Genomic DNA, 12,035 nt, shown 5'->3' with positions numbered 1-12,035 from the left:
ATTGCCAGGCTCCAGGTCCTAAAACAGACTTTACAAAACAATGAAGAAACTGAAAAGCTTCCTCTGCATTAATCAAACCCTCTGGAGCCCCTCAACCTGCCTGGTTATAACCTCTAGATCCTGGCAGGGTATTGCACTGCCACTGTACCTATATTCCTTTAGAGAAGCACTAAATCCTTAAACCAGTGCTATGTGTATACCATGCAATGCAAATACGCCAAATTGTTTTCACACACTTCGATTAGCACAGTAATCATAGTATAAAATAAACATTTCCTTTGTGAACATATCAAGTTACCTGATTATGTCATTTGATGAAATCAGAAAAAGTGTTTTACTTTTAGTATGAAATCAGTGTGTAGCATTGGCTGCTGCGATGTGTTAGGCACATAGCCAAGTCTAATGGAATTTTATTTTAGCTTAAGACTCCAATTTTTTGTGAAAGTGTTTTTTTTCCTATCTTCAGCTGCCTAGAATAAACTAAAAAAAAGCAATAAAAGGTCTGATTAACAACCTTACAAGCAGTGCTAACACCATGTAGTGCATTTGTGTTTATTTAATGTCACATAATTAATCTGTTCATTCTGCCAGTACATAAATAACATTGTCTGACAAAATGATAAACAAATGGACCTTATCTTTTTTTGTTCCTTCTCAAGGCTCTAGATCGTGTTGCGGTCGGCCAAGGGGTAAGTAGTTTTGTTTACTGAATTTCATGTATCTGTCTTCCTTCTGATTTTAGTCAGTGCATAACCTAAATGTGAACTTACAGTTCCCCATCTGCTTACATTAACTCATTATACTGCTAGAGACATACAAACCAGGGAACCCTTCTGCGTGTACGTTGTTTACAGCTTTGATTATGTGATATGACATTTCTTAGCTTCGTTTATGTTAAAGAGCTGTTAATAGCATTTATGTATTATTATGTGTAGGTTTTAAGATCTAAACATAACAGAATATATTTAACATGAATGCAGTACGGGGAAATATTCCAGTACCCAGCTGCTTTTTTTATCCCGCAGAAGAATACCACTCTCTTCGCCTAAGCTAAAAGAACAAAAGGCTGCATAGCAGTCACTAAGTGATGGTGTTGGCTCTTCCAGTTTCAGTTTTTTGTGTTTTTATTTTTTCCATTTTGGGCCGAGTATGAACGATGGTTAAGACGTCTATTTAATTATATTTGTTCTTGGTTTTTTGGTTTTTTTTTGGGGGGGGGGGAGGCGTTGGTGGCTACTGTATGTGTTCTGCTAGGGAGATCTCCCTTCACTTCCTGTCTTAGAGACCCAATACAAAGCAAGAAGCAGTCTGCCCAAAGTCAGGGGGAATTTCTATTTGGCCCCATATGAGTTTTCCTTTCAACTCTTGCTCTCATGACCACTTTAATATAGGCTTTCCTCTTTCCTTCTCTCTTAGTAAGGATGGTTTTCAGGACAAATATTTTGGAGAATATAACCTCTGGAGATACAGATTGCAACAATAGCTTGACAGAGGGTCCAACCTATCCTCAGTCTATGCAGAGCTATAAAAAAAAATACAAATAAATAAAAAAAATAAAAAATTTTTTACATACAGTACCACTTTCAGACCGGACCATTTTGCTGGTAAATGACCAGAGGTCTTTTTACACTTTGGCACTGCGCTGCTTTAACTGGTAATTGCGCGGTCATGCAATGTTGTACCCAAACAAAATTTGCGTCCTTTTCTTCCCACAAATAGAGCTTTCTTTTGATGGTATTTGATTGCCTCTGCGATTTTTATTTTTTGCAATATAAACGTAAAAAGACCGCAAATTTTGAAAAAAAATGATATTTTCTACTTTTTGTTATTAGAAAAATCCAATAAACTCAATTTTAGTCATACATTTAGGCCAAAATGTATTCAGCCACATGTCTTTGGTAAAAAAAAAGTCAATAATTGTATATTTATTGGTTTGCGCAAAAGTTGTCACATCTACAAACTAAGGTACGTTTTCTGCAATTTACGCAGCTTTTAGTTTACGACTGCCTATCTCATTTCTTGAGGTGCTAAAATGGCAGGGCAGTACAAAACCCCCCCAAATGACCCCATTTTGGAAAGTAGACCCCCTAAGGAAATTGATAAGAGGCATGTTGAGCCCATTGAATATTTTATTTTTTTGCCTCAAGCGATTGAATAATGACAAAAAAAAAAATTTTTTTTTTTTTTTACACAAAGTTGTCACTAAATGATATATTGCTCACACATGCTATGGGCGTATGTGAAATAACACCCCAAAATAAATTCTGCTGCTTCTCCTGAGTACGGGGATACCACATATGTGGGACTTTTTGGGAGCCTAGCCGCGTACGGGGCCCCGAAAACCAAGCACCGCCTTCAGGCTTTCTAAGGGCGTAAATTTTTGAGTTCACTTCTCACTACCTATTACAGTTTTGAAGGCCATAAAATGCCAAGATGGCACAAAACCCCCACAAATGACCCCATTTTAGAAAGTAGACACCCCAAGCTATTTGCTGAGAGGCATGTTGAGTTCATGGAATATTTTATATTTTGCCACAAGTTGCGGGAAAATTACAAACTTTTTTTTTTTTTTTTTTTTTTCACAAAGTTGTCACTAAATGATATATTGCTCATGCATGCCATGGGCATATGTGAAATGACACCCCAAAATAAATTCTGCTGCTTCTCCTGAGTACGGGGATACCACATATGTGGGACTTTTTGGGAGCCTAGCCGCGTACGGGGCCCCGAAAACCAAGCACCGCCTTCAGGCTTTCTAAGGGCGTAAATTTTTGAGTTCACTTCTCACTACCTATTACAGTTTTGAAGGCCATAAAATGCCAAGATGGCACAAAACCCCCACAAATGACCCCATTTTAGAAAGTAGACACCCCAAGCTATTTGCTGAGAGGCATGTTGAGTCCATGGAATATTTTATATTTTGCCACAAGTTGCGGGAAAATTACAAACTTTTTTTTTTTTTTTTTTTCACAAAGTTGTCACTAAATGATATATTGCTCATGCATGCCATGGGCATATGTGAAATGACACCCCAAAATAAATTCTGCTGCTTCTCCTGAGTACGGGGATACCACATATGTGGGACTTTTTGGGAGCCTAGCCGCGTACGGGGCCCCGAAAACCAAGCACCGCCTTCAGGCTTTCTAAGGGCGTTACAGTTTTGAAGGCCATAAAATGCCAAGATGGCACAAACCCCCCCCAAATGACCCCATTTTGGAAAGTAGACACCCCTAAATTTAGGGGTACACTAGTGAGACTAGGTAATAAATGGCGGGTGCCCTGAAACTATAAAAAAATAACTAACCAACCAGCGTCACCTGTAACAGTTATATGGTGATCACTGGTGAAAGGGTTAACTAGGGGGCAATCAGGGGGCTTTATGCGGTAGTATATGGGGGTCCCTGGCGCTATAAAAAGCTGCGGCGAACCTAAATACCTACCTGCCTAACTAGCGTCACCTGTGACACTAATACAGCGATCAGAAAAACGATCGCTTATTAGGCTGGGTTCACACTGGAGCGATGCGGGAACGCCACGAATGCGCGGCGGGTTCCCGCATCGCATGCCTCCCGGCGGCAGTTCACACTGCCCTATGCGAACTGCTGGGAGTGTCAGTGAAATGTTACTGACACCCCCAGATCAGTTCGCATATCGCAGTGCGATCTGCAAACTCGGATCGCATGGTGTGAACACCCATGCGATCCGATTCTGCTGCGGGCCAAAAAAAGGGTCCCGTGCGAATTTGCGGCGGGTGCGGCGGGTGTGGCGGGTGCGGCGAATGGCTGAACTCGAATCGCACAGAGATCGGATGTGATTTGCACTGCAGTGCGGTGCGAATCACATCCGTTCTCATAAACCGCTGCAATGTGAACCCAGCCTTAGTGACACTGGCGACGGGGGGTGATCACGGGGTTAAACCTTTATTGGGGGGGTTAGGGGGGTACCTTAGAACTAAAGGGGGCTAACCCTAACTGCCCTAACAGTTATTAGTCACAAATGACACCCGCCGGGTGATCAGGGGGTAAACCTTTATTAGGTAATAAATGGCGGGTGCCCTGAAACTATAAAAAATAACTAACCAACCAGCGTCACCTGTAACAGTTATATGGTGATCACTGGTGAAAGGGTTAACTAGGGGGCAATCAGGGGGCTTTATGCGGTAGTATATGGGGGTCCCTGGCGCTATAAAAAGCTGCGGCGAACCTAAATACCTACCTGCCTAACTAGCGTCACCTGTGACACTAATACGGCGATCAGAAAAATGATCGCTTATTAGGCTGGGTTCACACTGGAGCGATGCGGAAACGCCGCAAATCCGCGGCGGGTTCCCGCATCGCATGCCTCCCGGCGGCAGTTCACACTGCCCTATGCGAACTGCTGGGAGTGTCAGTGAAATGTTACTGACACCCCCAGATCAGTTCGCATATCGCAGTGCGATCTGCAAACTTGGATCGCATGGTGTGAACACCCATGCGATCCGATTCTGCTGCGGGCCAAAAAAAGGGTCCCGTGCGAATTTGCGGCGGGTGTGGCGGGTGCGGCGAATGGCTGAACTCGAATCGCACAGAGATCGGATGTGATTTGCACTGCAGTGCGGTGCGAATCACATTCGTTCTCATAAACCGCTGCAATGTGAACCCAGCCTTAGTGACACTGGCGACGGGGGGTGATCATGGGGTTAAACCTTTATTGGGGGGGTTAGGGGGGTACATTAGAACTAAAGGGGGCTAACTCTAACTGCCCTAACAGTTATTACAGTCACAAATGACACCAATGCAAAAAAAAAAAAAAAAATGACATTGGTGTCACTGTGACTGGGGGGCAGGGGTAATTGGGGGGGTGATCGGGGGGTAAAGGGGGGGTGTGAGTGTGCCTGGCATGTTCTACTGTGTGTGTAGAGTGTTGGTGCAACTCACCGATCCGCTCTCCTCCGTGTCGGAACGAAAAATACCGACACGGAGGAGAGAATACATCACTTCCTCTCCTGTGTTTACATTACAGGAGAGGAAGTGATGTCACGGGGGATTCCTATTCGTCAGGAGCGATCGCGAGGGGGTGACCATGAACGAATGGCCGTCCCCTCGTCCGGGATCGCTCCCGCACGAATACCGACCGCCGCAGGCACCGGGCGGGGGCCCGATCGGGCCCCCGACCCGCGGGAGGCAAGGGACGTACATGTACGCCAATATGCCTGCCCGTGCCATGCTATCGACGTACATCGTCGTGCGGCGGTCGGCAACTGGTTAACCACCTCAGCCCGGAAGAATATACCCCCATCCTGACCAGAGCACTTTTTGCGATTCGGCACTGCAACACTTTAACTGACAATTGCGCAGTCGTGTGACGTTGCACTCAAATAAAATTGATATCCTGTTTTTTTTCCCACAAATCGAGCTTTCTTTTGGTGGTATTTGATCGCCTCTGCGGTTTTAATTTTTTGCGCTATAAACAAAAAAAGCGTCAGTTTTGCAAAAAACACATTATTTTGTACTCTTTGCTATAATAAATATCCCCATTTTTAAAAAAAAAAGAAGCTCATTTTTTCTCAGTTTAGGTCGATATGTATTCTTCTACATATTTTTGGTAAAAAACAATACAATACAATAAGCGTATATTGATTGGTTTGCGCAAAAGTTATAGCGTCTACAAAATAGGGGATAGATTTATAGCATTTTTATTATTATTATTTTTTACTAGTAATAGGGCCTATCTGCAATTTTTTTTCGTGACTGTGACATTATGGCGGACACATCGGACAATTTTGACAGCTTTTTGGGACCATTGGCATTAACCCTTTGAGGACCATAAGGTTACCGTCATCAATATAAAATAATTATATTTTTTTCCCTTTAAGAATATATTTGAACAATAAATAAAACCATTTCCACACTTGTGTCATTTTTGGGGGAAGAATTATGATCCAATAACATCTGACTATTTAGGTTACTTTTTATTGAAAAAAAAAGCAATTTTTTATTTTCGTACAGTTTTGTAAGTTTGTACACTTCAGTTGCTGTAACTAAGCCATTTCATGAAATAACTGGCAAAAAGCTAGATCCATTTGTTGATAAGAACGAATATTTTGACTCAAACCAAAAGAAAAGGTATTTTGAGTTCTTAATCAGATGATACAGGAAATTAAAAACATGGGACAGATACGTCCCTTGGTCCTCAAAGGGTTAATACTGCGATCAATGATATAAAAATGCATTGATTACTGTAAAAATGTCACTGGCAGTGAAGGGGTTAACACTAGGGGCGATCAAGGGGTTAACTGTGTTCCCTGGGAGGTGATTCTAACTGAAGGGGGAGGGGACTGACTAGAGGAAGTGATGTATCATGGTTCCTAGCTAATAGGAACACACGATCTGTCACTCTTGTCAGGATAGAACAGGAAAGTTTACACACACTCATCCCCATTCTGTGTCTCCTGGTCACAATCACTCGTGGCCGGCGGTCATCACAACCCTCGGCCACGAGCATCTGCACCCCGCGGTGCAGGGGGTGCACGCGTGCCTCCTATCCCGACCCTGCGAGCCAACGGATAGCTACGACGGCTCGTGCAGGGGAGCCAACCTGCCGCAGTATAACTGTGGTGGTTGGTTGGGAAGAGGTTAATTTTTTAGGAGCTATAGTACATTTGCCTATTTTCATGGAACATTCATTCCAGTGCAACAGTGGTAGAAGGGTGGTGAACGATGAAACCAAGACTAAAACCCGAAACAAGCCTGCTTTATATATAACAAGCATCTAATATTGGTAGATATGAAAAATCAGTTTTCTTCACCAGTAGAAATATGAATATGCTAAATAAGAAAAGCTTTTACCTAAGGTGCTGTGACGATAATGTTTGGTATGCAGAATGATCTGGTTGTTTTGGTGTATGTACTCAAAGTCTGAAAGTTTCATTTGGAGCTATTTTGGATTATCAAGCCATGTAAGGTTGTTTCTAGTTTGACTTCCTTTTCAGCCAGAATACGTAAACAATTTTCTTAGAGTAGATTTTTCACCCTGGAATCAGGATAGGATTTTGTAGGTAGATAGCCGTGCCTCTTATAGGATTTGCCATTCTGTGACTGACAAGTCTTGTAACATCAGCCAAGTGCATACACTGTATGTAAGCTCACCTATGCTGCCCCAAAACCAATATGCAGCCTGTTGGTAAATGTCTGTCTTGGAGTGATAGGCTTCCTGAAAATTAAAATCTTGTTCTTATAATTTCTGGATCCCCATTCCTACCCATTGGGCATCTTATATTATTGCGTATACTGAAAAATTAAAAGCAGACTTAAAAGTACTAATTTGTTATAAAAAAAAATGTGACTCTCTATATGAAATAATTGTTCAAAGAACATTTAAGTATTGTTCATTTTTGATTAATTATGTTGCCCACTTTGCTGTTTACTTTGTTTTTACAAGCTTCCTACTGAGTCCTTGTTTTATCGAGCAGTGCTTCAGGTCATCTGCAAAGAAGTCTATGGAATTACTCAAAGGTATGGATACAGAGATAAACCCCGGTTCTGAAGAACGAAATATACAGTTGTGTAGAAACATTATGAAGGCTGTAAGGATAGTTTTTACATAGAATTTGTAGGCATTTATTGACCGCTTGCCGACCAGTCGCCCTACATATACTGTGATGAAGCAGCTCCTACAAGCACAGCAGCGTACCCATGCATCGCTGCCTGTTTCCGAGTTTCAGGTGTGCATGCTTCTCCTACCACCTACTCCTCTGTGATTTGACACATCAGGAGTCTATCAGCAGATACCAGCCAATGATTCATGGCTGAGACCTGCTGATCAGCTATGTCGAATTACAGCCCAGAGCCCTGTGTTGACAAACAACATAGGGCTGTATACAGAGGGAACAATCACGTTGTTTCTTTTCCATACAAATGGATCTGTAGTAAAAAGCAGCACATATTACACACATTACACATTGTTAGGCACACAATTAACCCCTTGAGTGCCCCTAGATGCCAACCCCTTCCCAGCTATTGTCATTAATACAGTGACAGTATAAACTGAGAATTTAATCGAGATCTCTGGTCTCCAATCAGAGATATCGGAGAAGTGTGAGCAAGGGGACTATTACGGGGCACGTACATTTGTTACATCAATGTGAGAAGAACCAATAATCCATAAAAATATAATTTATTAAAAATAAAAAACATTACAGCTTCGGGTATATATCACAATTTCATAGGGGAAGGTGAGGTATTTCAACTAGTTTTGCTTCTCAGCTTCTTCAGGAACTTACCTACATCTAAAAATACACATCAATTTATTTATGAGTATATGAATGTACAAAGATCATCTATAAATAAAATAGAGGGTACCAGATGTCCAAATATTTCACTCACTCACCGATCATTTAGCGACCAAGTGTGTCCCCAGGATCCGGTCGGCATACCGGGATAGCGGTGAACCGCCATTTTATGCCCCTCAACCCTGCCGTGACCTCCGTGCTGTGTCGCCGGTGCATGACGTCAGCAGGGCCAGTGACTCGAACAGTGCGTGCGCAAGGAATACTACGCGCACTGAGCACCAGGATGCTAGGACGGTAGCCGCGCACGGTCATTTAATAAAGGAAATAAGTAAATATGTACAGAATTAGGGACCAATAAATTTACCTACAAAAATGTCCCTACTGCCACCCTCTTCCCTCCAGTTAGGGACCAGAGATCTCGATTAAATTCTCAGTTTATCTAATTGGGATGAGGGTGCATATTGACACTTTATAATTCTTACTTATTTATGTGAGGCCACCCATTACTTTCAGTGACAGTATATATTATTATCACTGATCACTGTGTTAGTGTCAGGAGATGTCATTGGCTGTTAGTCAGTTCCCACAAAGTGTCAGTTAGTCTGTCGCACTATCACAGGCCCACTATAAGTCACTGATCGCCGTCATTACTAGTATTAAAAAATATAAAAGAAATTTGATTTTTTTTTTGTTATTTGAATATGTTTTATAGCAGAAAGTCAAAAATATTATTTTTAGATACAGCTTTAGTCTGAGTTTACATTTCCTGGACTGAAGCATTACATATGAGACTTGAACACAGAAAAAAAAACATATTGCAGATTTTGATGCAGACTTATCTGTGCCTGATAGTGGCTCCCATCCATCATAAGAATGATGTCATTTTTAGGGCAGATGATTGAAAAAAATAAGTATCATGTACCCTATGCTTTGGGCACTTCTGCTGCTGTGCATTTACTTTTTTTTCTGAATTGACATCAGTGTCTATTCCTGTATACGCCACATCAGTAACTTTAGAAGTGCATAATCCCAAACTTACACATTCCACCTTAAAGATGGATTCACCTAATGTATGTTAGTAACAGGCTGGGGCAGATCATTAGGTTACACAGAAGATGAAAGGAAAGTTCCAGAATTTTAGTCTTTTTTTTTTTTCTGGATAATACTTGTTATACTTTAAAAGTGATTTTTGCTGATCAAGGTCTTTGTATGTTAAACATATTGCAGCATGCAAAAGAATATACAAAGTACCCTGCAGTGCTTTTATTCTTTGTTTTTAAAGGATTGTTTTTTTTGTTATATTTTCTAGATCGTTTTTGTTGTCTGTATGTTTGCAGTGGTGAGGGTGCAGCTTCAGCTGTTCTTAGTCTTATTAACATAAAATATATGTATGTAGGCATTAGCCAAGGTATTTTTTATTTATTTTTTGATAATCACATTATTAAATAAATACATTTAGGGCCGGTTCACACTGCGGGCGATGCGAGGCGACACCGACTTGCCTCGCCGCGACCTGCCGCGACCTCAGTGGCGATTTGCAAATGACTTCTGTATAGAAGTCAATGCAAGTCGCCCCGAGGTCGCCCAAAAGTAGTACAGGAACCTTTTTTCTGAGTCGGAGCGACTCGAGTCGCTCCTCTCAGAACGGTTCCATTGTACAGAACGGGGGCGACTTGTCAGATCGCGGCGAGGCAAGTCGTGTCGCCTCGCATCGCCCGCAGTGTGAACCGGCCCTTAAACTTGTTTGCTTTGCAAGTTCTCTTTCAGTGTAAACAAAATGTATCAAATTTTCTAAAAAATGTTTTCCTTTAAGGTCCTATTCGATAGATCCACAGAACAAGAATGTCCTTCAAATGTAAGATGTTGAAAAAAGAATATTCTTATATTGTTAAAATTAGAAATGCTTTTTTTTTACTTAGTTTCTTATAAAGTGTTTTTTTTAATGAATTGAGTGGGGGGAGACAATAACTTTTGAAGTAGTATTAAACACGTTTCTAGGGCAAAAGTAACAACTGACCACTGCTTAGTCAATGGCATAACAAAAGTCATATCAGCCCACAAAGCAGCCGCTATAAAATAGTGCTATGGGAACCAATGATTCATAGTTGCCTTTCTGCTCTTAGTTGTATTACTAAGGGGTCATCACTCTTGCATCACCTTTTCAAACAACAGTAGCCTTTTTCCCATTATCATTTAACTACGGTATGCTCTGTGGACTAAGGGCCATTTCATACCATAGAAATGCTGTTCAGATGCTTTTCTGCATGCTCGTTTTTTTTTTTAAGTGTTTTGCTACGATCTACTCCATTTTTTTATGTTTTTCCCTCTTCTTTTTTTCAACGTTTCCTGGATTTTTTTTTTTCCTGTAATGCATTTTTTATGCATTTAGATGCCATATGTGGCCATTCAGTGATGTTGGAGAAGAAAAGATTCAACCTTTTAACTGTGCAAGTTTTTTTTTTTACTGTTAAAGCAGTATGTGGCACTGCCTTCCACAATCAGTGGTTGCAGCGGTTAATGTAGCTAATTTCAAAAAATCCTTAGATGGACATCTTATTGAGCACAATGTTCAGGGATTTGGGAAATAGTAGGGGGCATAATACTTAAGCACACGCCCACACAGTTTGAACTGGACGGACTCATGTCTTTATTCAACCTTAACAACTTTGTAACTATGACTAGTGTGATTGACTGTCACAGTGGTAACATGATCAGAAGCTCCTGATCACAAGTATGCATCAGGAACTTTCCGTGACATCATAGTTATTGCGCTCTGAGCACGCAGTGAACCTATATGGATGCATATATGCAGCCACTTGGCGTTAAAACCAACCTGCCCAGCAGCCGCAAATATACTGGTGGGAAAAGGAAAGATTGCACATTGTACAATGTGATTATTTATTATTACTTTTTTTTTCTCTTTTTGTTTAATCAATATTAGAAACTGTTTAACTAAAATAACATGTTGTTCTTGCAGTGATCAACGTGTTGGAAAGATATTCTCCAAGTCAGCAGGCTTCATTGACTATGTCAGGAAATCGCTGAAAAAATTTGGCCAAGATGACTCAAAGGTTAGTACATTTTTGCTGGTTATACAGAAGTGCCACGTTTTATTTTCTCTTAATATTGGCAAAGTGGGCCTATTCAGGTGACTGACCAACTCTCTCCTACTCTCCTCTCCTCCCGATTGACGTCAGTGGGGGAATCTCAGCCTTGTCTGCTCTAGCAGTCAGACGGAGAGGGCAGAGATTCAACCGGTCACGTGATCACTGATCGGCGCTTTGAAATGGGGTATAATCTTTATAATTTTTTATAAATCACACACACAGGGAGACACAACATTAAGAGACAGAGCTAGAAGTATAAAGTAGTGAGAGTGGCTTAACAACCACTTTTAAGAATGGGAAGCTGTTTTTACTAATGGAGATGGGAGATAGGGTAGCAGTGGAAGAGGAACTTTTGAAGGTATCTTCTCCTCAGTTTATATTATGAACAAGAAGGAGGGGTATAATAAATATGATAGTAATGCTAATAACATTATATTGAATGTACCATTGTGGCTGACAGAAACCAGTGTTCAAAAAAGACTAGAAAAGTGTAATGTGAATACATCACCAGGACTAGATGGCTTTCACACAAGAATTGTGAAATAACTTAGCCATTTTATAGCCTGATAATTATTAATAGATTTTAACGACAGTATTCAAACTAAAAACTACAGACCAGTCAGCCCAACATCAATAGTATACTTATCTGAGCCCCATCT

At 41.0% G+C, this 12,035-nt stretch overlaps 1 protein-coding gene across 3 annotated transcripts in view; it reads left to right on the top strand.

Moving 5' to 3' along the window:
• METTL25 (methyltransferase like 25) overlaps window positions 1-12,035 on the top strand; it is a 403,498-nt gene that overhangs the window by 260,243 nt on the left and 131,220 nt on the right. For all 3 annotated transcript variants that reach the window (XM_077471886.1, XM_077471887.1, XM_077471885.1), the window contains exons 8-11: window positions 660-689; window positions 7,420-7,493; window positions 10,083-10,124; window positions 11,247-11,340. In XM_077471886.1, coding sequence (XP_077328012.1) covers window positions 660-689; window positions 7,420-7,493; window positions 10,083-10,124; window positions 11,247-11,340 — 240 coding nt within the window. The remainder of the gene's footprint in view (window positions 1-659; window positions 690-7,419; window positions 7,494-10,082; window positions 10,125-11,246; window positions 11,341-12,035) is intronic.

Source organism: Lithobates pipiens, unplaced genomic scaffold (assembly GCF_037356315.1).
Source record: "Lithobates pipiens isolate NorthernLeopardFrog02 unplaced genomic scaffold, aLitPip1_a1.2 Scaffold_8, whole genome shotgun sequence".
Lineage (NCBI taxonomy): Eukaryota > Metazoa > Chordata > Amphibia > Anura > Ranidae > Lithobates > Lithobates pipiens.
The sequence above is the reverse complement of the archived record's forward strand: the minus strand, read 5'-3'. Positions and strand labels throughout refer to the sequence as shown.